At 42.8% G+C, this 27718-nt stretch overlaps 1 protein-coding gene across 2 annotated transcripts in view; it reads left to right on the top strand.

The window, feature by feature from the left end:
• Window positions 1-18426, top strand: part of PTAFR (platelet activating factor receptor) — a 33138-nt gene extending 14712 nt beyond the window's left edge. For both annotated transcript variants that reach the window (XM_090268910.1, XM_090268909.1), the window contains exon 2: window positions 13307-18426. In XM_090268910.1, the coding sequence (XP_090125036.1) occupies window positions 13351-14379 (1029 nt within the window). In that variant the 5' untranslated portion in view covers window positions 13307-13350 and the 3' untranslated portion in view covers window positions 14380-18426. The remainder of the gene's footprint in view (window positions 1-13306) is intronic.
• Window positions 18427-27718: the final 9292 nt, after the last annotated feature.

The raw sequence follows: 27718 nt of genomic DNA, 5'->3' as shown, positions 1-27718 counted from the left end.
TCCCCCAGGGGTGGTGATGTGGCTGGTTTGGTGCATGGCTGGTTCCTTTGCTTATTTATTCACTTATTTATTCAATAAACACTTCCTGAGGTGGGGGGGGGGGAGGGGAGAGGAACTCACAGCTATTGAAAAATAACCATGTGCACAAGTTGCTTCATTCCCTCTTACAACAATCTGGTGAAGGTTTTATTTTTGCTCTTTTGCAAATGAAGGAAGCGAGCCTTCGAGAGCTGAGCATCGGCTAGGAAAGAGCAGAGCCGGGTGCAGACCTGGGTCTGTGTGATCCCTCTTGGGCAAGGCTTTCTGTACCAGCGGGACTTGGAAGCTTCCAGGCTAGAAAGACCTCAGTGTGATTCTTGGTATAACAGAGGGGTGTGCCCTGTGCTGGGGAATCGCAGAAGGGGAAGTGCCTCCCTGCCCTGACTGACTTCCAGGAAGCGAGAGGCGAGGCTGACTTAGACAGATACCATCTGGGTACCTGGAAGTCAGAAGGAGAGGCCCAGACCAGGCTTAGGACCCCCAACTCCACAAGGATGTCCTAGTCTAGCTGAGCAAAGACTGAGTCTTACCAATGTAATATACATACCTGAAGTCAGGGTGGGCCCCAGTGGAAAGGAAAATTGGGAAATTGTGATATCCAGCCGTCCCCATCACTGGGACCCCAGACCCTATCCCTGACCTCTCCCCAGAGAAGAAGTTCCATTCATCCTCAATAAATATACTTGGCGTGGTCCTAGACTCCTTGTACTGTAAATGGTGGGGAGCCCAGTGCAGCGTTCCCAAGAGGTCAGTATACTTGCTTCCTTAACTTGCCCCTCAAAGCCTTTGGCTTCTAGGAGAAATTGTAATAAAACCACTCCATGAGGGGAATCTTTGGGTGCTATGGCCAGCATGGCCAGGCAAAGACACAAATGTCAAGCCAAAGAGGAGGTCAGAATAGAAGGTAACTCATTTATTGAGCGTCTACTGTATGCCAAGTACTTTAGAGGTTTACCTGCCTTTAACCTCAGGGCTATCCCATGAAGTTAATGTTGATATTATTCCCATTTTACAGATGAGAAAACCTGGATTCACAGAAGGGAAATGATAAAACTGTGGTGCTTGAGTGACTCCAGGGACCCTAAGGGCTGGAGTAGCTGAGGCTGGTGTGTGAGGGTTTGGAAGTGAAGGATGAGGGACAGTGTGAGTGTGTGTGTGAGTGTGTGTGTATTAAGCAACTATTTCTTGAGTGTTTGCTATGTAGGAGGCCCCAAGCTGTTGCAATGCCAGAAGCCTTGTACCCAGGGAGGTCCCAACCCAGAAGGAAAGAAATCAACAGCCATGTGTGTTTTTGGTGTTATGGTAACCAGAGGCGGTACCTTGAACTCTGTCCAGGGTAGAGAAGCAAGACTAACAACACTAGCCAACATTCTCTGAGCTCTTATTATGGATCAGGCATTTTCTATTTAATCCTTACCATTATTATTATTATTTTTACAGATGAGTAAACAGAGGCTCATGGAGGGTAAATTAATTGTCTTGGGCAAGAATTGGCTAATAGCGTTTTGCCAGTTGTCCCAGCTGCCATAAAAAGTTGTGACTGGTTCCCAGAAGCTTTTAGGGTTAATGACATAGCTGGAAGCCCAGTGTAGGTGGCTTCAGGCTGGGTGAGCTTGGCGTGAGCAGTTGCAATGACAGTGGCATATGATTTTGAGAAACAGTTGATCTCATCTAATCAGAAGGTTGTCTGGATTTCCTCTAGAGCTGTTGATCATGATTTTTTTTCAGTTGTGCTAAGCACTTTACACACATTGTTCATTGAATCTTCGTACCACTCTGGGGAGATAGTGTGGTTGGATATTATCAGCTCCTTGTACCGGGGAAGGACCTGAAGCTCAGAGAGTGATGTGCTTGACCATGGTCATTAAGCTAGGATGGGACAGAGGCAGGACTTAAGCCCAGATTTGTCTTACTCCAGAGTCTGTGGTCTTAACCACTGTCCTTTCCAAACACTCCATATCTTCCTTGGGTGCTCACAAAAGCTCTATGCGAGAGGTGTGTTATTGTCTCCATTTTACAGATGAGGCTCAGAGAGGGGAAGCAGTTTTACCAAAGGCCACACAGCTCTGAAGTCATAAAGCTGAGCCATAGAATTGCAAGTTAAAAATACACAATGTACTTGCAAATATGCCATCTCTTGGGCCTTTTAAGACTTATTTTACTGTGGTATAAAACACATAAGATAAATTGATTCTCTTAACAATCTTCAAGTGTACATTATAGTGTTATTAACTATCCGCACATTGTTGTACAATGGGTCTCTAAAATATTTTTATCTTCATGACTAAACAACTCCCTGTTCCTCCCTTCCCCCAGCCCCCGACAACCACCATTTCACTTCCTGTTTCTGTGATTTGATTACTTTAGATACCTCATATCAGTCTGATCATTCACTGTTTGTCTTTTGTAATTGGCTTATTTTACTTAATAATATTTTCAAGTTTTATCCATGTTGTAGTACACCAGAGGACAGCCTTCCTTTTAAAGGCTGCATAGTATTCCGTCATATATTTATATCACATTTTGCTTATCTATTCATTCATCTGTTGATGGACATTTGGGTTGCTTTCACCTCTTGACTGTCATGAATGTGCTGCTATGAACATGGTTATGCAAATATCTCTTCAAGATCCTGTTTTAAATTTTTTTGGATATACACCCAGAAGTGATATTTCTGGGTCATTAAGTAGTTAGTTCTATTTTTAATTTTTGTTTAGGAAGCTCTGTACTGTTTTTCATAGTGGCTGCATCATTTATTCCCACCAACAGTGCACAAATGTTCCAGTTTATCCACATCCTCACCAATACTTGTTATTTTCTGCTTAAAAATTTTTTCTTTTTCTTTTTTTAATTGAGTTTATTGGGGTAACATTGGTTAATGAAATTATATAGGTTTCAGGGGTGCAATTCTATAATATATCATCTGTATATTGTATTGTGTGTTCACCACCCCCAGCCAAGTTTCCTTCCATCATTATTTCCCCCCGTTTACTCTCTCCTACCTCCCCCCACCCCCTTTTCCCTCTGATTATCCCCATACTGTTGTCTGTCTATGAGGGTTTCTTTTGTTTTTTTGTTTTGTTCTTTTTTGGCGTAATCCCTTCACCTTTTTCACCAGCTTCCTCCCTTTTGACAGCTGTCAGTCTGTTCTCTATCTCCGCGTCTGTTTCTACTTTGTTTGTTAGTTTATTTTGTTCATTAGATTCCACATATAAGTGAAATCATATAGTATTTGTCTTTTTCTGACTGGCTTACTTCCTTAGCATGATACTCTCCAGGTCTATCCATGCTGTTCCAAAATCTAAGCTTGCTTCCTTCCTTCCTTCCTTCCTTCCTTCCTTCCTTCCTTCCTTCCTTCTTCCTTCCTTTCTTTCTTTCTATCTTTCTTTCTTTCTTTTCTTCTTTTTCTTTTTCTGCTGTGTAGTATTCCATTTTGTAAATGTACCACAGCTTTTTTATCCACTAATCTACTGATGGGCACTTGGGCTACTTCCATATCTTGGCTATTGTAAATAAAGCTGCAATGAACATAGGGGTGCATATACTCTTTCAAATTAGTGTTTCAGGCTTCTTTGGATATAGTCACAGAAGAGGAATTGCTGAGTCCTAAGGCAGTTTCATTTTTAAGTTTTTGAGATAACTCCGTACTGCTTTCCACAGTGGCTGCATCAATCTGCATTCCCACCAACAGTGTAAAAGTGTTCCCCTTTCTCCACATCCTCATCAGCATTTGTTTGTTGCTTTATTGGTGATAGCCACTCTGACAGGTGTGAGGTGATATCTTATTGTGGTTTTACTTTGTATTTCTTTGATGATCAGTGATGTTGAGCATCTTTTCATATGTCTATTGACCATCTGTGTGTCCTTTTTGGAGAAGTGTCTATTCAGGCCCTTTGCCCATTTTTAATTGGATTGTTTGTCTTTTTGGTGTTGAGTTTTATAAGTTAGTTAAACATTTTGAATATTAACCCCTTATCAGATGTATCATTGACAAGTATGTTCTCCCATTCAGTAGGTTGTCTTCTTATTTTTGTGATAGTTTCTTTTGCTGTGCAAAAACTTTTTAGTTTGATATAGTCCCATTTGTTTATTTTTTTTATTGTTTCTCTAGCCCAAGGAGATAGATCAGAAAAAATATTACTATGAGAAATGTCCGAGACTTTACTGCTCTGCTTTTTTGGATAGTAGTTGTCCTAATGGGTGTGAGGTGATAGATATGTCATTGTCATTTTGATTTGCATTTCCCTATTGATTAGTGATGGTAAGGCATCTTTTAATGTACTTGTTGGCCATTTGTATGTCTTTGGAGAAATGTCTGTGCATATCCTTTGCCTATTTTTAAATTGTTTATTTATTTTCATTGAGTTGTAAGAGTTCTTTATATATTCTGGATATTAACCTCTTATCCAACACATGGTTTGCAAATATTTCCTTCCATTCTGTAGTTTGCCCTTTTACTCTGTTGATTGTTTTCTTTGCTATACAGATGTTTTTAAGTTTGGTATAGTCCCTATGTCTATTTTTACTCTTGTTACTTGTGCTTTTGATGCATACCCAAGTAATCACTGCCCATTCCAATGCCATGAAGATTTACCTGTTTTCTTCTAGGAGTTCTATAGTTTCCAGTTTTATGCTTAGATCTTTAATCCAGTTTGAGTTCATTTTTGTACACAGTGTAAGATAAGATCCATCGTCACTCTTTTCCATGTGAATATCCAATTTTCCCATCACCATTTGTTGAAGAGACTGTCTTTTTCCCATTGTGTATTCTTGGTAACCTTGCCAAAGATTACTTGACTATATATGTGAAGATTTATTTCTGGGCTCTCTGTTCTGTTCCATTGATCTATAGTCTGTCTTTATACCAATAAAATGCTGTTTTGATTATTGTACTTGGTAGTGTGTTTTGAAATTATGAAGTGGAAGTCCTCCAGCTTTTCTATCTCAAGATTGTTTTGGCTATTCAGGGTTTTTGAGTTAAGATTTCACACAAATTTTGGATTTTTTTTTTTTCTATTTCTACAAAAATGCCATTGGGATTTTTATAGGGCACTAAATCTAGATCATTTTAGGTGTATGAACATTTTAACAATATTAAGTCTTTCAATTCATGAATACGGCATGACTTTCCATTTATTTGTGTCTTATTTAATTCCTTACATCAATGTTTTGTAATTTCCATTATGCAAGTTTTTTGCCCCTTTAGTTAAGTTTATTCCTGAGTATTTTATTCTTTTTGATGCTATCATAAATGGGATTGTTTTCATAATTTCATTTTTCTTAGGCTCATTTCAAAATCTTCATTTTACAAGTGAGAAAACAGAGGCTCAGAGTCATTAGGTGAGTTTAATGATTGAACCAGGACTTGATTCCAGCTCTCCAGCACTGCCTGGCAGTAGTGAGATGGATGCAGAGCAGACCCTCCCCTCCCTTTGCCCCATTCAATTCTTGACTTTGGAGAGCAAAGGAGTCTCTTCCTGGGACCTCACAGTGCCTGAAGCTCCTGTTCTCAGGTCTGTGAGTGGCTGACTTGGCCAAGTAGTGGTTGGCTACAGCTTGGCCTAGGAGAGATAGGATGGACCTTGGACCTCAAAATCCCATCTGCTCCTGTCCAGCTGCGTGACTGTGGACAAGTGTGTTTCCCTCCCTGACTTCACTTTCTTCCCTGGAAACATGGGCATTTTGTAAAGCTTGCCTCCCAAGGCTGATTCAAGGATGAAATGTGATCACAAATAAGAGTGTCTGTACACTTAACTGGTAAATAATACCCAGTGTTCTAAGCTTAGGTGGGTTGGCTCTGGCTCCACTCCAGTCTCACCTTCCCCACAGAGCAAAGAGTCCTTGGGTCCATGTGGGACAGCTTATTTGGAGTCTGTGTTCCTCTCACACTCTCTTTCTTGCCCATACTCTGCTGGTAAATGCACCCCAGGCTTGATGGGCTGGGAGGAGCCACTGGTGCATGCATGAGCTTGGGTGTGTCTGACTTATAGCTTATAAATATTTAGACATTTGTACTTTTGAGCACATATGGCCCCACAAATGTGAGGGGCCAGTCTGACTGGTAAACCCAACTTCCTAACCCACAGTTTGTACTGGGGAAGTAGGCAGCATGTACTTCCTACTGCCCAGATACTCGTAGTCCCTCCCCTCTGTCCAGTATTATCAGGTTTCCCAGGGACTGGTAGAAGATGAAGTGGGAAAGCAGCTTGGACTTGATCCTGGGCAGTAGGGAACCATGGAAGGCAGTTATGTGGCTGACAGTGTGTTGAGACACAGTATTTCTCAACCTTCAGTGTGCACATGAATCACCTGGGAAATTTGGTAAAGGACAGATTGATACAACATGTATCAGGTGATGCTGATGTGTCTGGTCCAAGGGCCACAGTTGGAGTTGTAAGGTTTTGGAGGGCTCACTCTGCCTTGTGTGGAGGCTGCTGTGGGGAGCAGGCAGCCACTGGTGCTCTTATGTCACTGGATAGATTGGGCGTGAGCCCTCCCACAGCTCTCATGAAGGGTTCTGTCTTGTCACTTGTTAGATATTTGTTTCCTCGACAACTGTTTACCAGGCTCCTGCTCTGGCTAAGCTTGTGCTGCATGCTGAGAATAAAGAGAAAGATTAGAAATACCAATTTCTGATCCATGTCAATATCATCTCTTGCCTCCAAAATGGTCTCTTTGCTTCCATTCTTGTCCCCTACCATCTAATCTCTGCACAGCACCCAGAGCAAGTTGGGTCATGCTTCTCACCTGCTTGACATCCTCCAGTGACTCTTTGATGCTCAAAGAATAAAATTTGAACTCCTTATTATGGCGATCCGGGGCCTGTTGCTCTCTGATCTCATTTCACTCTTTCCAATTCTCACATCTCTAGGGCCACTCTGTTTCATGTTTCTTGAACATGAAAAATTTATTCCTGTCTTAGAATATGATGGACTTCTTCCTACTGCAACGCCTTTATACACAGTACGCTTCACCTGAAATCATTCCAAATTTTCTCTTGATTTCTTTCTTCTCACTTTTTAGATTTCAGCCAGGGAAAGATATAAGTTTTGCAGGACCCTAAAGCTTATACAATTTGGGGGGCACCCTTTGAAGAAAAGATACCAAATTACAAATACACAATTAGATACAAGGCCTAGGAGGGTGCCTTGAAAATCAAGCTTTATTGGATTCATGGCACATCAGCCTCTGGTTTTGTTTCTGCCACCTCCTCTGAGAAAACTTCCTTGATCACTCTATTTAAAGCAGCTCCCTACCCACTCTTCATCATCACTATTTTTATTTCTCTTATTGAATTCACCACAATTTGAAATTGTATTTATTTATATCTCTACTTATTTCAAGTTATTAAGCTTCTTGAATGAGAATTTGACATTTCACTTCTTTGCTTCTCGTTCACTCCTCAACTCATGCTTGGGGAACAGCTCTCCCTCTAATCACATGAGATAGAGTTCCATGTTGCCATATCCAATATTTGCTTTTCTGTCTGAATTGTATTGGGTTGGCCAAAAAGTTTGTTTGGTTTTTTCCGTAAGATGGCTCTAGTAGTGCTTAGTTGTCTTTAACTTCATTCGAAACACTTGTCAGCTTGTATTGTGACAGCTGTCATATCAGTGTGCATTTTAAAAAACTTATCAAAATTCATGAATTTTTGTATAGCCACTTTAATATTGAAGGTGGAAGAAAATATGCAACTTTTTTTGCCATATTATGCTTTATTACTTCAAGAAAGGTAAAAATGCAACTGAAAGGCAAAAAAAAAAATTTGTGCAGTGCATGGAGAAGGTGCCATGACTGATCAAACGTGTCAAAAGTTGTTTGTAAAGTTTCATGCTGGAGATTTGTCACTGGATGTCCACAGTCAGGTAGACCAGTTGAAGTTGATAGCAATCAAATCAAGACACTAATTGAGAACAGTCAATGTTATATACCACATGGGAGATAGCTGACATACTCAAAATATCCAAATCAATAAAGTTATTGGTGAAAATGAAAAATGTGACTTTTTGGCTAACCCAATACTTGATTCCTCTGTGACTTTTCACACTGTGGGCCACTTGATCCCGCATTCTTGGAATTTTCTTCATTAGGTCCCCAGCATTGACTCCCCAGGTTCTTTTCCCACTTCTCTGACCATTCTGTCCTTGCTTCCTCCATAGATTTCTTCTCCTCCCCTGACTTGTCTTTTAATGGTGGGTTCTTCAGGACTTAGCCTTGCATCCTTCTGGATGCTTCGCAGGCTCTCTGAATGAGATATGTCCCCAGATGAATTCATCCTCTCCATCCCCATGCTGGTCCTCCTCAGGTCCTCTCCATGAAGACAGACAGCAGCCCAACCCCAGTCGTCTGGGCAAGAAACCTGGCAGTCCTTCACTCCTCCCTTTCTATCAATCAGAATGCCACTCACCACCGAGTCCTGTCCATGTGATCTCCCAAATCACTCTCACAACCATCAGTAATTTCCCTCCATCAGCTCTGCTGTGGTCCAGGCCTCCTTCAGTCCTGCAGACAATAGCAGCTGTCTTTTTGCTGTCTCCCTGCATCAGGTCTGAAGCCCCTCCAGCTCATTCGGGACGCAGCAGTCAAAGCCCTCTTTCCCAAACCCAGATCCAGCCCACTCCTTTCCATATCTGTGTCCTTCAGTGACTTCCCATTTTCTACAGTGTCAAGTACAAACCCCTTAGCCTAATATGCAAGACCTTTCTTAAGTTGACTGATGCCGACTTTGTAGGCCCTGTCTCTCCTCGCCCCCCACCCCCGGTGCTCCCCTCCCCAAACCCAGATCCAGCCCACTCCTTTCCATATCTGTGTCCTTCAGTGACTTCCCATTTTCTACAGTGTCAAGTACAAACCCGTTAGCCTAATATGCAAGACCTTTCTTAAGTTGACTGATGCCGACTTTGTAGGCCCTGTCTCTCCTCGCCCCCCACCCCCGGTGCTCCCCTCCCCAACAGACTTGAAGTTGTAGCCAAACTGAATGTCTCCAGTTACCTGAGAACAAGGTAGACTCTCTCCTATTCTTCCAGGTCTGGTATGTGCTGTTCCCCCCGCCTGGTGTCCTTGTCAGGCTAACTTTTTCTTGTCCTTCACCACAGGCAGAAGGTCATTCCTGACCCTCAAGTCAGGGCTAGAAGCACCGTCTCAGAATTACCCTGGCATCTGGAACCTCTCCCACCATGACATTTATCACTTGTCTATTTCTCAATCTGTGAGCAGAACCTGGGTCTATTCTCTGACGCCTTTGTACTGTGCCCAGGCCCTGGAGCAGCAAGTGCTTGTCTAATGAATTAGTGACTGAATGAGTGAGTTGGGCTAACCTGTGTATGTGCCTTGTTCATATGGTGAGAAGATTTTTTAAAATATCAATCAATGCAAAAAAAAAGTCTATGAACAAAATACCATTTTTTAAAATTGAGGTCACATTGGTTAATAACATTATATAAGTTTCACGTGTCCAACATTATAATTTGATAGCTGTCTACACTATAGAGTGCACACCACTAAAAATCTAGGTTCCATCTGTCACCATACATTTGACCCCTTTTACCCATTTTGCCCTTCCCCCATCGCCTCTCCCTTCTGATAACTGTCAATTTGTTGTCTGTATCTGTGAGTCTGTCAAAATACTAAAATTTTAAGTGAAGACCGGAACATAACAGTGCCAGGCAGAGCCATATTAGAGCCTGAGGCAAAAGAAAGAATCGGCAATGCTGATTCTGAGTTTTTGACGTATTGCATTAACATTTTATTTATCTTGATTACCGAAGTGTTTGGTGGCCCCTTACATTCAGTACCTAAGTGAGCGCCTCACAAGTCTTACCCTCCCTAGTTCTCGTCTTGGGGGAAAGACTTTCTTAACGAGCTTGGGCAGGCTTGGCACGGGCGGAGGGCCCAGCAGGATGTCTTGTGCTGAGTCTTCTGGCTGGAGAGGGACAGTTTCTGGAGGAGAGTTGCTCCCACCCCATTGAGCTGGAGCCTAAACCCAAGGAGAGGAAGGGTCTGACTTAGGGTGGAGGTGGGTGTGGCTGTGGGGGATGGGCAGGGATGCGACTTCCTCAGAGACCCGTAGTGAGGAGCACCATGCACTCCCTGCTATGGGCTGCTTCTTCACTTCTCTCAGACCCCAGGAACAGGGTCCCCCAAGGCATGGGGGTCCAGCAGGAGAAAGAAACAAAGCCAGTCTCAAGTAAATGAGCATTTTTGGGGAGAGAGAGTGAGAGAGAGAGAGAGAGAGAGAGAGAGAGGGCGGACCTGAGGTTGGGGAGCAGTAATTTTCAAGTCTTCTAGTCTCAGGATCTCTTTATATCCTTAAAAAATGTTTGAGGGCCCCAGAGATCTTTTGTTTACATGGGTTATATCTACTATCAATATTTATCGTATTCAAAATTAAAACTAAGACATTCTAAAATTTTACAGTATAAAAACCAATAACAAACTCATTCCATGTTAACATAAATAACATATTTAGTGAACGATAACAAAAAAATTTAAAACAAACATTTTACAGAGAAGAGTGGCATTTATTTACATTTTTTGCAAATCACTTTAATGTTGAATTTGAGAGAACACAGCTGGATTCTCATATTTGCTTCTGTATTCAATCTGTGGTGGTATGTCATTTTGGCTGAAATATATGAAGAAAATTTGGCCTCACACAGATAGGTATTTGCAAAAGAAGGGATATTTTAACGTCTTATTTAGATAATTGGTGATACTTTTCTTTGATACTACATCAAAGCTTCACAAATGGTAGTTAAAGGTTAGTGACAATGTGGAACCTGGATTACAGTAGTCCCTCTCTATATCGCAGTTCACTTATCTTGGCCTCACTGTATCGCGGGATTTTTAAAAATACTATATTTAGGGCCCTGGCTGCTGTGGCTCAGTGGATTGAGCATCGGCCTGCGAGCCAAGTGTCACTGGTTCGATTCCCAGTCAGGGCACATGACTCGGTTGCACATCAGGTCCCCAGGTGGGGCTGCGAGTGAGAGGCAACCACACAGTGATGTTTCCTTCCCTCTCTTTCTCCTTTCCCGTCTCTCCACAAATAAGTAAATAAACAAACAAATAAATTATTAAAAAATAAATAAATAAAAAATACTATATTTAATTATCGCACATTTTCCGCTATATTGTGGGATTTTGTAGGACTGTATATGTATGTTGTTAAAGTTACATAGGTTTAAGAGTGTAGAATATGTTTAAGAACATAAGTGGTGTTTATAAAAGTGTGGAAAAGGTTAATAAGGGAATGGGAAAGGTTAATCAGAGACTGGGAATGGTTTATAAGTGTGTGGGAAGGGTTTATAAAGCTTTAAAATATATATAAATACTAAAATAAATGTAAGGTTCCAACTTCGCAGATTTTCACCTATCGCGGTGGGGGGCCGTGTGTCTAGAATGTAATACCCATGATAAGTGAGAGAATACTGTATATCAACAAACTTTTTGTAATTGTTACCCGGTGATGTATTGGTGTATCAACCCTTTGAATCTTTTACCTATGCAGAATGTTGAAATATTATGTCTTTCTCATTGGGAAAATATTAGTTCACTGAGTAATGCAGGTTTTTCAAGTATCAACCTTTCATTATAAGTTATCAAAAAATTGCATTCATTAATATCACCACCATGCTCATCAGAAAATACATTAAGTATTGGAAAGCTGTCAAGCTCTTGCTGGCACACACCATTTTTCCAAAAATTCTAATTTCCCTTGAAAGTTTGAGTTTTATCATTGGTAATAAATACTGTTTGTTTCCCTTGAAGTAACAGGTGCACTCATTTATATCTGAGAAAATATCTGCCAGATACTCAAGTCTGAAAAAACGTAATTGGTCATTTTTGGTGACCCTCAAAAACGTTCATCTCACAACTCAGTCACATAAGTGCTTTTCCCGAAGACACCAACTTACTTCAGTTCGCAGCAGAAGTGTTCCATGTGGGTCTCCCATTTCGACACAGAATATTAAAAAAGAGGGGAGGAGGATGGGGGCTGGGTGAGACGGGTGAGGGATTAAGCAAAGGAAAAAAAGAAAGACTCAGGGACAGTCAGCAGTATGGTGATTGCCCGAGGGAAGGGGGCTGGGAGAAGGGAGAAGAAGAGAAAGGAGGTGATGGAAGGAGACTAGGCTTAAGGTGGTAAACACATGCTACGATAGACAGATGATGTGTTGTAGGATTATAAACCTGAAACGTGTATCATTTTTTAACCAATGTCACCCTGATCAATTCAATTAAAAAAAAAAAGAATTAATAGCATAGCAAAATAAATAAATAACCCAGTTATTGATGTACTAGATTTGCGTATGTCTTTTAAACAGTTCTAGTTTCCACCTTACACAGAATAATCAGGAAATGTGTAAAAATTCAAAAGTGAAATGAAAAATTTTATCAGTTAAAAAAATAGAATTGAAAAAAGATGTATACTCAAGATTTAATAAAATTAATAAACTCATTGCTTTACCAAGGACATTTTAATGTGATTTAAAGTGAAATTGGCTTTTTATTTAAACACTGAGTGCATTGCTATAAAGGATCTGACTGCTACGGGTTGGTGCTGCTGCCTTGATTTATGCTAATGAGCCAGCGGTTTTGCAACATAATGCAAATGTCAGCACAGTGAAAAGGCAAATAATGTGTTTTTATAACAGTGGTTTTGACTTCATGGGTCTCCCATGAAGGTCTCAGAGATATTCCTCTCTCCTTATTTCTGTGGACCAGCTTTAAGAACAATTTTCCTAGAGCTTTGGGATTAGATGACAGAGTTCCTTTTAGTGGTGTAAAAGGCCTCATAGCATAAAACTATGTAATTCAAATTAACGATGTAATTCACAGTGTAACTTGAAGGTAACTTTTTGTTTCTAACGAAATGACAACGATTTATTGGGATAATGGAATCTACATTTATTTAATTTAACATAGACAAACTACCACCACAGTAAATGGAGCAAAGCACAAAAATTTTCTCAATCAGCAAAACACCAATTAGAACCAGTTGATTTTTAAAATCATCTGTTTTAAGTGTCTACAGGCTTCTTCAAATGTTTCTGCTGCTGAAACTAAGCTGCCATTGCTTTCATTGAGTCTCAAATGTAATTCATTAAAAACAAAACAAAACATGATTTTATGTAGAAAGAAAATTAATTGTATGAGGCCATTGATTTTAGAGTTTTAAAAATATGCAAAATGGGATTCTTGGAATTGATGAGACAAGGTAGCCCCTTGTTGGCCCTTCATTAACCAGAATTCCTCTGTGGTCTTCCAGGCACAGGCAGGACAGTGACCAGCTGCTTTTTCCAGTCCAGAGCGATGAAGACTAATGATACCTCTCGTATTGACTCTGAGTTCCGATATATACTCTTCCCGATTTTTTACAGTATCACCTTTGTGTTGGGGGTCATTGCCAATAGCTACGTGCTGTGGGTCTTTGTCCACCTGTACCCTTCCAAGAAGCTCAATGAGATAAAGATCTTCATGGTGAACCTCACCATGGCTGACCTCCTCTTCTTGGTCACCCTGCCCCTGTGGATCATCTACTACTACTGTCAGGGCAACTGGATTCTTCCTAAATTCCTGTGCAATCTGGCTGGCTGCTTCTTCTTCATTAACACCTATTGCTCGGTGGCTTTTCTGGCCGTGATCACTTACAACCGCTACCAGGCGGTGACGAAGCCCATCAAGACGGCTCAGGCCACCACCCGCAAGCGTGGCATCTGTTTGTCCCTGGTCATCTGGGTGTCCATTGTGGCTGCTGCTGCCTACTTCTTCGTCCTAGACTCCACCAATACAGTGCCCAATAAGACCGGCTCAGGCAACATCACCCGCTGCTTTGAACATTATGAGAAGCGCAGCATCCCAGTCCTCATCATTCACATCTTCCTCGTGTTTGGCTTCTTCCTTGTCTTCTTCATCATCCTCTTCTGCAACCTGGTCATCATCCGCACGCTGCTCGTGCAACCTGTGCCGCTGCAGCGCAATGTGGAGGTCAAGCACCGGGCGCTGTGGATGGTCTGCACAGTCTTGGCTGTGTTCATCATATGCTTTGTGCCCCACCACGTGGTGCAGCTGCCCTGGACCCTGGCCGAGCTGGGTTTCCAGGACAGCAACTTCCACCAGGCGATTAATGACGCACATCAGGTCACCCTCTGCCTCCTTAGCACCAACTGTGTCTTAGACCCCGTCATCTACTGTTTCCTCACCAAGAAGTTCCGCAAGCACTTTTCCGAGAGGTTCCACAGCATGCGCAGCAGCCGGAAATGCCCCCTGGCCACCACGGAGACGGGCACCGAGGTGGTCTTGCCACTCAACCACATCCATGCCAATTCCCTCAAAAATTAGCCAGGCCCAGAGGCTTCTCCTTCATGGCCGTCATGACTGACGTGGGGGAAGAAGAGATATTTGCTGTGTCCTGGGCACCTCCTCCCTGGGCACTGGGGGCCTGTTAGACATGGAGGCAACCTCCCCAAGGTGGGGATGGGCAAGAGCCAGACTGCTGAAAGTCCTGAATGGGAATGAGTCCCTTGAGCCACCTTTGGGTACCTGCCACAGTAACCTTGGCTGGTGACCTCCTCCTGAGTACTTGAATCTGACAGCTCTGGAAGGAAAGTCAGAGCTGGGGCAGACCTTGGGGGCATACTCTGAGCCACCCAGTTCACCCGACCAGGACAGCAGCCCAAGCAAGTGTGACCTCACCTTTTGGACAACCGCTCCCGTTATCACCGGAAAGGCAGAGAAAGGGGTTTTGGAACGCTCCCCTGACAATGCGGCAGTATCTTCGGGACAGAATTTTGAGATAAGGTGGTGCCACCCTGTCTTCACCCACAGGCACAAGGTCTTGGTGACACTTCCTAGGGAAGCGGCCAGGTGGAAACTCCTTCCGGCTTACCCAGCAGCCTGTCTTGAGCGGTGACCAGAGAAGACAAAATGTGCAGAGACCAAACTCTAGGATGGGGAGTTTGTCTCCTGAGGCAGGTGTGTCTCTGCACAGGCTGACTCGCTTCAGGCTTGGGTCAGCTCTGGGGGAGTGGGAGAGACACAGCTGCCACCTCCATCTGTCTATCTCAGTAATGGACCTTGATGAAGTAGCTCCTGTTGGGCAGCCACCCACTGTAGGTGGGCAAAGGCCTCTCAAGGCTGAACTCTTGCCATCAAGAGCACCGCGATGCCCAGAGGCTCCCATGGGAATGGGAGCCTTGGCTGGGAAGTGCCTCTGTGTGGGAGAGGCCCCCAGAGTGGAAGGAGCCTGTCAGGTCTCCTTCCTGCCTTGCTTTCTAGGGGATCCCTCCGAATTCAGCTCTTAGGTGGTAGGAGGAACAGTTATGGTCCCAAGGGCCAGCAGGAACTTTGAATTCTGGGTGCAGAAGTGTCAGCTTCTTGAAGATCTCTAGATGCCTTCTTGTGATTTTCAGCATGTATATCCAAACGGGCCTCCTCTTGCACCCTGAGCTAGTTACCCACAGTAGGAATCTGGCAGCCTCAGACACAGGGCTTGGAGAAGACTTCTCTGGTTTCCATAGCATTTTGGGCCTTCTAAGAAATCTTCCCTTCCTGATAATGTCCCCATAATGAAGTTGGGATCCTTGTTTTCTGTCTACTGGGCAAGCACTGGATTGATGATTTTGATAACTGCCTCCCAATGGGCCATTAACCCACTTGGGTTCACAGTGGTAGCTGTGGGAGCTGTGGGATGGACTTACCTGATGGTGACCAGGTAGGTCATGCAGCTTACTAGAGCTTTGGTGTCACAAAGACCCCGGTTTAAGTCTTGCCTTTGTCACTTCCTGCTGAGGGACTGCGAGCTGAATTTCCTACCTCATAGGGTTGTGATGAGCAGTGAATTAAGTTGCTGAGGGAGATACCTCTTGGTTAGGGTGTCTGCTCATCTCAGATTCTCCCTTTTTTCTGCGAATTTGTTCCCCTCAGTCCTCCTATAGGAGTTGAATGGATAAAAGTTGAATTAGTCAAGTTCTCTCAGGAAAAGCAGCAAGATTCAGGGATGCTATTTCAGGCTCTGCAGGTCACTCACCCGAAGAGAAATAAACTCCGGAGCTGTGAGTGTGTGTGCGTCTACATGTGTGTGTCTGTCTGTATGTGTGCTGGGATTGGGAGGCTGGTAGAGGGTAGCCACCTACACACGTGTACTAGAGAAAATGGCTCTGCTCAGAGAGAAGACAGAGACGCGCAGAGCAAAGCAGAGACCTGAGGGTGACCCCAGGAACCTGGAGGGAGGAGAGGGAGGTGCTACCAGGGGCTCGTGGCTCTCCTCCTCCAAGCCAAGCCCTTTCGAAGCGCAGCTGCACTTTTTTCCCTTTGGGGCCTGTGACGGTTCCTGGTTAGGATACCTTCTCTTATTTTACTTAAGCCGATTCGAGTTATCTATTACTGGCAACCCAAAGAGCTTGGAATGAGGTAACTGCTTATATGCTAAAGCACAGTGTTTCTTGAATTTCAGTGATTTGTGTAGCCCCCTGGCAATTTTTGCAATATCTATGTACCAGCTTGTATGTTTGCTTAATAAATATTTTTCTTTAAATTGGGTCACTTTTTAAAGCTTAAATCATTAAAAAGGATGTTTTATAACTGAATTGTAAATAAAAACTAATGCCATCTGCCACACATAGAAGGTACACTTAAAGCATAATTATTAAAATACTAATGTTCTCGGTGTCCTGTCTAGCCACTTCATATGCCCCCAGGGACTTGCACAGTGCGCTTCAGGAAACACTGCTGTGATGCGTGCAAAGTGCACAGGGTCTGCATTCAGTAAGTGCTCAATGAAGAGGAAGTCTGACAGTCTAACCCCCTTGCTTCTTCCAGGATGTTGCCTCAACACACAGGACAGGGTCTCGCTCATACCCAGGACCCATGGAGGAGTATGTTAGTTTGTAGCCCACGCTACAGCCTTGAGGATCACCTTACCACTCTGAGTACAACCATGTTTACTCCCCCTGTGATCTCTGCTTGGTTGTGACCTTCTCAGATGCTCTCTCTTCTTTTTGCCCAGAATCCTCCTCATAGACAACCTTCCGGAAGGCCTCCAGGCAGGGTGATTGCCTTTCTCCCAGCAACATTTTAGGGCTGGAAGGGTCTAACTTTTTAATGCCTTAATTACTACCGTCATTGAAGTTTATACATTTCAATGTTTGTCTTCCCTTTCCTGGGGCAGGAATTGAATCTTACTTATCAATATTATGGACAGTTCCTCACAGAAGGCCTGGAATTGAGATCAGTCTGTCTCCAACGCTTACTGCTTTTCCAGGGTGTAGCATCAACAGACATATTGACATTTACATGCACTTATTTTGAAAGGGCTTAAGACTCTTCAGGGGCAGCTAGGAAAGGAACTTAATAATACATATCCTTCCAAAGTTTTGTGTCCATATTTAAGGGAAGATGTCAGGGATTTTCACAGGATCAGAACATTTTAGAGTTGGATGGGCCCAATCACTTTATCTTGCTAAGGGAAACATGGGACTCAGAAGGGCCAAGTGATTGCAGAAGTTGCACAGCATGGAACTGCAGCGAACACAGAATTGGTTGCTAAGGTCTGTGTCTCACTTCTTGCAATGATGACAGGGATGATAAGAAAAGCTAATTTGTAACTATTTTGAAGAAACGAAATCCCTGGTCAGGATTTCCAAGCCATCTTGTATATCAAGAAGGCCTTCTCCTGTACTTCCTCCTTATCTCAGCTTTCACCCCAGGGCACTACTAGTGATCACAGTTGGGGAATGTTGGCACAGGCAAGACCTGCTCCCCTCCCCAAGATGAGTAATAGACACAAGAGTGGTAAGTATAGATGTTGGGGGAAAGCCCGAAAAGTCTAAATTCAGGACTGATTCTCGAGAACTGACACATAGCCTTATTCAAACTCATAAGAGCTTTAATAAGAGAAACTTACATACATGGGCAAAGCAGCTGCCTATTCCCCGTGGTGGCCAGTTGGGAAAACATCCATACCCTCCCAGAACAGGGTTTCTTTTTTATAGGGGGTGAATAGTAAAACCATGGGGTGGATAATCATGTAGACCACCAGAAAGAACAATGCATTTATAAATTAATGGATAACATCAGATAATCATCCACACTATACATTCATTCACCTTCCTGGAGGCATGGCATTTATCTTTGGGCAGCATCCCAGTTTTCTGGGTCGTCAGTCAAGACTGAGGCTACAGAGAGTTAAACAGCCACAGAAGGTTATACAGTTCAGTATTTTCCAGACTCCTTTACTGCTGAAGCCATACAGCACCTCTGATTTCCCCTACACCACGTCACGGTTGCCTAGAAGTGGGCACGTTTATGCTTTTTACTCATCTGTGTTATATCTGTGCTTGAAATCTGTGGTTAAAGACAGGCATAATAAAATTCTCTTGCAAAATATAACTGTTTTTTTTTTTTTTTGGTGCAGACTTGTATTTTTGTAATACTAATTATACTTCTGACATTCTGCCAGCAAGCCAAACCCTCACCTACCCAGTCACTCATCCATCAGTCTGTTCATCCCTCTATCCATCCATCCATCCAGGTAGCCAAAAAACACCTAGGGAGTACCTTTTTGGTCCAGTAACTATGCCAAGAACAGTTTTTATCTGTTGTCTCACATCCTCAATGAAAGGCAGGTGGTTCCATCCCCATATAAGTGAATAAAATAAATAAGGATCCAAGCTGACTGAATATGGCAGTGGCTTCCTCCCAGTTACTTGGTACAGAGAAAAGGGGACACTTTTTGTTAAGCCCCAGATATCTGCTTGCCACATTCTCAGATCTTATCCCATGAGTCCTCATCACCACTGTACAGAATTGATATTTTCATACCACTTTACAGATGGGGAAATTGAGGCTCTGAGGGGTTCCGTGATTTGTAAAGGTAAAAGAACTAGTAAGTGGCAGAATAATATTTACACCCAGATCTGTCTTAGTAAATATGGGTCCCTTTCCTTCTCTCCTCCCCCCACATGACTGTGCTTTTGCTCAAGTCCCTCTAGGCACTGTCCTAGCTTTGGTGTGTGCTGGGGTAGGAGTCTCTTGAGGATAAGAGCAGCTGGCAAGAGGCACTGCCTTGCTCTTTCTAGTTTCCTGTTTGACTCGAGGGCTCTGACGCCCAGCAGCAATGACTCCTTCCCAGGCGCCGCTTCTGTGGTAAGTTAGGAAGGACACTCCTGCAGGTGGATGGTGGATGGTGGATGTGAATGCAGGGTTTTGAAAAATGAATGTCATTATCACTGAAGCTAAAAGGTGCATTCAGTGGTCACCTGGATCTTGACATCTCTGTAAGAGGAGGGAAAGGGGTGAACACTCAATAGTTCCTGACTACTTCTTGTGTCCAGGGCACGGTGAGGGAACTTCACGTAATCACCTATGGACAGATCTGACTTTTTCCTCTGTCTGAATTACTCTTCCCCCCAGATATCTGCATGGCTTACTCCCTTGACTTCTTCAAGGCATTACACAAATGTTCCCTTTCTCAGTGAGGTCTGCCTTGACCACCTTATTCAAAGCAGAAGGTTAGAGAGGGAAGTGATTCCCCGAGGCCACACAGTGAACAGCTGTGTCTGTTTGGCTCCTTGTATTATACTTTCTATTCTACATTGACTTCCTCTATAGATATCATGATGTCAACATGTGAAGGTTCATATCTTCCATCTTCCAGACAAGACAAGCAAGTATCAAAAAGGTGAAATGACTTATTAAAGTAACTTGATAGAACTGGGATGCATAGATCTTTTATTACCTCCATTTTTCAAGACACTTCTCATACATACTTTTCTGTCTGATTGCATGTTGTTTTCTTTAATCACCAGTCTCTGGTCGTGTCCACCACAACAGTTCTGGAGTTCAATATCCTTGACTTTTTTTGTATCCTTTCTGTGTGTATTAATTTCATATTTACATAAAAGACATTTACATATATTGGGCTATGGACCTCCTTTTGTGTCTCATTTTTTCCCATTCCATTCAACATTGTTTTTACAATTTAACTACGTTGTAGCACGTACATCTGGTTCATTGATGCCATCTGCTCCATCGTCCTCCGTTGTGTGCATTTACATTTTACTTACCTATTCCCCTGGCAATGGACTTAGGTTGCCTTCAAGTCCTTTTTCTATACATAACTCTGGGAGGAGATGCTTCCCCATGCTCCTCTAAGGACCGATGTAAGAATAGCTCTGGGATGTCTACCCATGAGTGACATTCCCAGGTCATAGGCTACACCCATACTTAATTGAATGAAGAACTGCCACGTAAATCACTTCTCAAACGGCTGCACCAATCTACACTTACTCCCACCCATATTTACAGGAGAGTTCCTATTTCCCCAATGCCCCACCCACCCTTGGCATGGTCCAACTCTCAGATTGTTGGTAGGTGGGAAGTAAAATCTTGTTTTTAGTTTGAATTTCTCTCAGGTTACTAATGGGTTTGTAATCTATACACATTAGTCATTCGAATTTGAATCCTGACTTCGAAGCCTGCGCAGTGTCACATAGTGATCAATAAAGCAGCCTCTGGGGCCATGTTACCTGATTCCATTTCTGGCTCCGCCTAGTCTGTGATTTGGGGCAGACTATTTGGCTCCCTGGGCTTCTATTTCTTCATCTCTAAAATGCACGTGTGTTTGCTGTTGACATAATAGCACAGTTTTGGGGATTTAAAATTGCTTAGTGCCTGGTAAGGAATAAATGCTTAGTAAATGTCATGTTTTGTCCACATAGATTGTTTTGTTCTCCCTGCAGCCTCCTTTTTCACTCTAGCCCACAACCCCATTTCCCTTGCCCCTTTTCAAAAAGTTCATATTGTGTAATTCTAAATTCTCCTTAGAAATGTAGAACTGTAAAAGAGAGGAACAGAGGTGACTAGTGTGGCTTTCTTTTTATTTAACTTCCTAGGTCATGCTAAAATACATGCGGAGAGTGTTTCAAGAATTGCCACATGCATGCGTCTGGGGATTTTTGACTTTTGGAAGGAAATAATGAATCAGTTCCTTAAAAGAAAAAGTGGGTCCTGGCTGGTTTGGCTCAGTGGATTGAGTGCTGGCCTGTGAACCAAAGAGCTGCTGGTTTGACTCCCAGTCAGGGCACATGCCTGGGTTGGAGGCCAGGTCCCCAGCGGGGGGCGCACAAGAGGCAACCACTCATTGATGTTTATCTCCCTTTCTTTCTCCCTCCCTTCCCCTCTCTCTAAAAATAAATAAAATCTTTTAAAAATGGATAGAGGACTTGAATAGACACTTCTCCAAAGAAGATATACAAGTGGTGATAGGCACATGAAAAGATGCTCAACATCACTAATCATTAGGGTTATGCAAATCAAAATCACTATGAGATAAAACCAGAAAACAAGTGTTGACAAGGATGTGGAGAAATTGGAACACTGTGCATTGCTGATGGACGTGTATAATGATGCAGCTGCTATGGAAAACAGTATGCAGTTCCTAAAAAACTTAAAATAGGGTCACCATGTGACCCAGTAATTCCACTTCTGGATATACACACAAAAGAATTGAAAGCCGGGACTTGAACAGCAAGGTTTATAGAAGCAATATTCACAACAGTTAAAGATGGAAGCAACCCAAATCCATCAAGGGATGAGTAGATAAACAAAATGTGGTATATCCGTACAATGGAATACTACACAGCCTTGAAAGGAAGGGAATTCTGGCACATGGGTGAACCTTGAACACTGTGCTAATAAAATGAACCAGACACAAAGGGCAAATGTAGTGTGGTTCCACTTATATAAGATGCTCGGAGTAGTCAAATTCATGATGACAGTTGGGGAGAGGGGCATAGGGAGTTGTAGTTTAATGGGTATGGAGTTTCAATTTGAAAGGATGAAAAAGTTCTAGAGATGGTTGGTGGTGATGGTTGTACAACAATGTGAATATACTTAATATTGATAAACAGTACATTTAAAACATTGTTAAAATGGTAATTTTATGTTACTATACATACACAGACTTTTTAAAAGGAGAGAAGATGGGGCTGAAGAAACTGAGGCGAGAAGGGAGAAATTGAGGCTCCCAAAGGAACCTTTTTCACAGAGGGTCCATCATGTTCAAGGTGGTGTTGCCTGCCATTGATTCAACAAACTCTACTTGAGTTACTGGGTGTAAAAGAGTTTAGTCAATACAATTTTTAAAAAATTATTTTTATTGATTTTGTTATTACAGTTGTCCCAAATTTTCCCTCTTTGCCCCCCTCCACCCAGCACCCCCCCACTCCCTCAGGCCATCCCCACATCATTGTTCATGTCCATGGGTCATGTGTATAAGTTTTTTGGCTCCTCCATTTCCTATACTGTACTTTACATCCCCATGGCTATTCTATAATTACCTATTTGTGCTTCTTTATCCCCTCACCTCTTCACCCATTCCCCAACACCCCCTCCCATCTGGCAACTATTAAAAATGCTCTCCATATCCACGATTCTGTCTGTTCTTGTTTGATTAGTTTGCTTTTTTAGATTCAGTTGTTGATAGAAATGTGTTTATTGCCATTTTATTGTTCATAGTTTTGATCTTCTTTTTCTTAAGTACCTTTAACATTTCATATAATAATGGTTTGGTGATAATGAACTCCTCCTTTAGCTTTACCTTGTTTGGGAAGCTCTTTATCTGCCCTTTGATTCTGAATCTAGCTTTGCTGGGTAGAGCAATCTTATCTTGGCTGTAGGTCCCCACTTTTCATGACTTTGAATATTTCTTGCTAATCCCCTCTAGCTTGCAAACTTTCTTTTGAGAAATCACCTGCCAGTTTTATGAGAACTCCCCTGTAGACAACTAACTGCTTTTCTCTTGCTGTTTGTAAGATTCTCTCTTTATCTTTAACCTTCGGCATTTTCATTATGATGTGTCTTGGAGTGAGTCTCTTTGAATCCATGTTGTTTGGGACTCTCTCTGCTTCCTGGACTTGCATGTCTATTTCCTTCACCAAATTAGGGAAGTTTTCTTTCATTATTTTTTCAAATAGATTTCCAATTTCTTGCTCTTTCTCTTCTCCTTCTGGCACCTCTATGATGCAAAGCTGTCTCAGAGGCTACTTATACTATCCTCATATTTTTTAAATTCTTTTTTCTTCTTGTTGTTCATATTGGTTGTTTTTTGCTTTCTTGTGTTCCAAATCATTAATTTGATTCTTGGCTTTATCCACTCTACTGTTGTTTTCTTCTAAATTATTCTTATTTCAATTAGTGAATCCTTCATTTCTGACTAGATCTTTTTTAGGCTGTTGGGGTCCTCACTAAGTTCCTTGAGCATCCTTATAATTAGTGTTTTGAACTCTGCATCTGACAGATGGTTTATCTCCATTTTGTTCAGTTCTCTCTTTTTTTGGAGTTTTTATTTCTTCTTTCATTTGGGCCATGTTTCTTTGTCTCCTCATTTTTTGAGCCTCCCTGTGTTTGTTTCTATGTATTAAGTAGAGCTGCTCTGAGTCCCTGCCTTGGTAGTGTGGCCTAATGTAGTAGGTGTCCTGTAGGGTCCAGTAGCACAGCCTCCCCTATCACCCAAGCTGGGTACCCTTCATGTGGGCTGAGTACACCCTCCTCTTGTAGTTGAGTCTTGATTGCTGTTGGCAGAACAATGGGAGGGATTTACTTAGGCCAGTCAGCTGCAAGGACTGGCTGTGACCACTGACCACCAACCTCTGCCCTTGTTGGAGGATCAGCTGTGCAGAAGCAGGGTGGTGGTATTCTGACATGGTCTGTAGCTGTCCACTGGGTACACAGGCTCTGGGATTCCCAGGTGGTGCAGGCCAAGGTCAGCCCCCTCCTGTGTTCTGCCCGGGGCCACCCTGCATGAGGTGTAAAGCAGTCTGACATATCTTCTACTTGTGCTGGGCATGGAGGTTCCCAGGCAAAGCCAAACTGTGAATCTAGGCTGATTGCTGCTAGTGCTGGGTCTGGAGCTACTTAGCAAGAGGTACAGGGGTTGTGGCCTCACTGAGACCAGTTTGGGTGGACCTGTAAGTTGGGTGAGGTGGAGTCTTAGGGGATCTCCTGAACGGGGCAAACAGTGCTAGCCAGGTTGATGGAGTCTCAGATATGGCACCAGCCTGCCAATTTGGTGGCTATGTGAGGAGAGGACTCAGAAAAGGACAATGGCCTTTACCTCCCTTTCTGTCTGAGAGAAAACTGTCCCCAGCTCTCACCTTGATGTAAGACACTTTGGCTCCTCCCTGTATTCCACTGGTGCCTTTCAAGATGCTACCCTGGTGCTGGAGCTCAGAGAGACTGAATCTGAGTAAATCTGTGTGTGAGTTCTTTAAGGGGAACTGCTTGAAACTCCAGAATTTTCTTCTACCAACTCAATTCCCGCTGGTTTTTATAGTCAGAAGTTATGGGGACTTATCTTCTTGGCACTGGAACTCTGGGCTGGGGTGCCTGGTATGTGATGAAACTCCTTGCTCCTGAGATATCCCTCCTGATGTGGGTCTGGAACCAGCCTGTTCCATGTGTCCACTCCTCCTACCAGTCTCGATGGATGTAGTTTCTTTAATTCTATAGTTGTCAGACTTCCATTCCACTTGATTTCTGGTGGTCTGAGTAATGGTTGTTCTGTATTTTAGTTGTAATTTTGATGTGGTTGTGCAAGGAGGTGAGCTATGTTTAACTATGTCACCATCTTCACCAGAAGTCCTAAAATCCTATACAATGATATTTTTGGTAGGTTTTCTTTCTGGGGCATCATGGCCCTGTGAAAAGAGAGTAGATATCCTTCTTTCATCCCATCAATGTTTAATGAGTGCCCATCATAGGTAGTAGCACTCTGCCTTGTGCTGTGGGGACAAGTCAGAAAAGATGAGGTCTTTGCCCTCACTCTCTAGCAAGTGGCAGATGTGCAAAATGCAGCAGAGTGCTGCACTTGCCATTCACCGATCGGCCGGGAGAGCCCACTGTGAGCGTCTCTTCCCAGCCATGTTCGGAGATGTCATGTTAGTTAGTTTGAAATAGTTATGTTGGGAGTATTTGCACCACAGAAATTAGCAAATGCTGAAAATCTTTCGAATCTCAGCTCTGTCACTGGCTGTGTGATCCTGGGCAAATCACTTCACCTCCCCACCAGTTTCCTTAGTTGTAAAATAGAAATGATAAATGTCAGTTCCTTTCACTTTTCTCTCCTATGAAGAGGATAATTTGACATGGGAAGGGGCTTTGGTTGTTCTTAGATGACAAGGAGCCTGTCTCTCCTTGGGTAACTGCTGATACCCCTCTCCCACCTCCCCAGTTGGCACCAATGTTTCCCCAGGATGGCGCTGTCTAGAGCGGGCAGTGGGCCCAAAGTAATTCTACATACACTTGCTAGGTACCCTGTGAGCATTGGCGGTGGAGGGGGATAGAGGGGCAGATTAGAAAGGGAGGCCATTATCCATTATCACTCTCCATTGTTCGTGGTTTTGTTGTTTATACTTGATCTTAAGGCCTGACAATGGCTCCTAACTTTTTGGACATTTCACAGCACATGAATTTTAACTACAGCAGTGCCAAAGTTAGTTCAGTAAAGCAAGATGGAGAATTGGGAAGAACTTGGGCCTTGGAGTTAGATCTAGATTCGTCTGCCAGTTTGTCACTACTAGTTGTTTGGCCTTAGGTCACTGTTTGTTTCTGAACCTCAGTTTCCTCAAATGTAAAAATGAAGATAATGACAACTACCACACAGATGTGTAGAAGGTTCAGAGGAGGTAACGAAGAGGAAATCATCTGGTAATCTGTCAAGGACTATTTCATGTACTGTTGAATGTGAGCAGTTACCTGTAGCAATATTGCTGGTTGCCTAATATCTATCCTCTCATTCTTCCAAAATAGAATAACCCCTATTTTATGTGGCATAGCAATATGTTTTTGTTTTATTTTGTTCTGGGGAGGCAGCAAAGTTATACTCAGGGACTGAGTTGTCTTTACTAGCAATTTATTTAGCACAGGTTCGCTGTGGGAATTATATTAATTTCACAAGTCACTAGCATACAGGATACTATCTCCAAATAAACCAAATAAAGAAATAACATACTCCAAACAAGTCACATATTAATCACACTATTGTTCCAGACATGACGAGGTGAAAGGATAAAGTCCAAATTTAATATGAAGTATACTTAAAAATTATTTTATTTTATTTATTTTTAGAAAGAGAGAGAACATCAATTGGTTGCCTCTCATATGCCGAAACTCTCCAGTAGTCCTCACAAACTCTCAGTATTTATAGTCTAAATGTTCCCTCCCCGTTGTTACTTCCCCAAGTGTTCTTACAGATAAGCTCCCAGAGGGCCCCTCGGCAGCGGGGCTGCTGACTGCTTATCAAAGACAGTGGGTGAGGAATGATGACATCCTGACACAACTTCATCCTTATATCAAAGAAACATTCTTGTCTTCTTTTTCAGTCTTTGTCAAAAAGAGGTGGATTAAAATTTTACTTAAGTCATAAACATGGGGGGTTTGAAATCATATTAAACCAGTACACAACACAATGCACCCAGCCTAATGACTGCATTTCCTTACAGCTAGGGGTAGCCTGGTGCCTAAGCTCTGGCCGAAGAAATATTGAGTTGTCTGGTCTTCTGGAAATGCTGCTTCAAGGAAGTTGAACCTCTGTGCTTGTCCCTTCTTTTTTCTTCTTGCCTGGAATTTGGTGCTCCAGCATCATCTTTGCCCTTGAAGTGACCTTGAAAATGAAAGCTATTTGCCAGGTAAATCAAAAAGCCTGGGCCCATGATATTGGTGGAGTACTATTCCTGCCTTCTGCTGCCTGCCTCTGGAACACTTTTATGTGAGAGAAAAAGAAGATTATCTCCTGTTTAAGTCTCCGTTATTTTGGGTTTTCTGTTATACGCAGCTAAATCTAACCTATATTAATATTACTGGATGGACCTGCGGAAGACATAAGGGGAGGGGAGCTTTCTTTTATTGAGCACCTGCAATGGTGTACAACTTTACACGGTTTTAGTGTTCTTCCTTGCGTTCTCAGCAGTATTTGACTCTGTTGGCCATTTTTTTCTTAAAACTCTCTCATCCCCTGGCTTCTGTGACATCACATGCTCCAGGTGTTTGTGGAGTCTCTTTTGATTATCAAGAAATAGAAATCTTAACTTATACTACCTTAAACAACAACAGTAAAGAATGTATTATTTCAAGTAACACAATAATAGTCCAAGGGTAGGTGTTTGGACCCCATTGAACAGGTTTCAAACAATAGTATTAAGACAGGACGAACGTTCAAAATATTTAACAACTGGCATCGCACTGTCACTGACCCATCAAAACAGTTGTCAACAGAAGTGCGGACATGGAAGTCCTGGTCCTGGCATTAACTCTTTAGTTACTGGATGATGAGAAAATCCAGGGATTACAGGAGAAGAGGGGCAGTGAGGGATTTATTCCTACTCCCAGGGGTTCTAGGAGAAGTGGCTTACTCTTTTTTTCCCATTTCTCAACTGTCCTATATGTTGAACTTCATTCTCAGACTCTCTTTCTCTCATGGTTGCAAATGGCTGCCAGGACTCCCAGGGCTACATTCTCCCTTGTTCACTTTCAGCAAAGACGACTGAGGCTCTCTTCCCCAGAGGCCCTGGCATAAATCCTGAGATTTGCTTTGATCGGAGTGATTGAGATTATACGCCCAGTCCGTACTGAGCAATAAGGCTGGGAGGTGGAATGGGGAGATTGGCTTAGGCTAGGTCATTTA

Source organism: Furipterus horrens, unplaced genomic scaffold, assembly GCF_987537825.1.
Source record: "Furipterus horrens unplaced genomic scaffold, mFurHor1.1.pri manual_scaffold_3, whole genome shotgun sequence".
NCBI classification, from domain to species: domain Eukaryota; kingdom Metazoa; phylum Chordata; class Mammalia; order Chiroptera; family Furipteridae; genus Furipterus; species Furipterus horrens.
The sequence above is the reverse complement of the archived record's forward strand: the minus strand, read 5'-3'. Positions and strand labels throughout refer to the sequence as shown.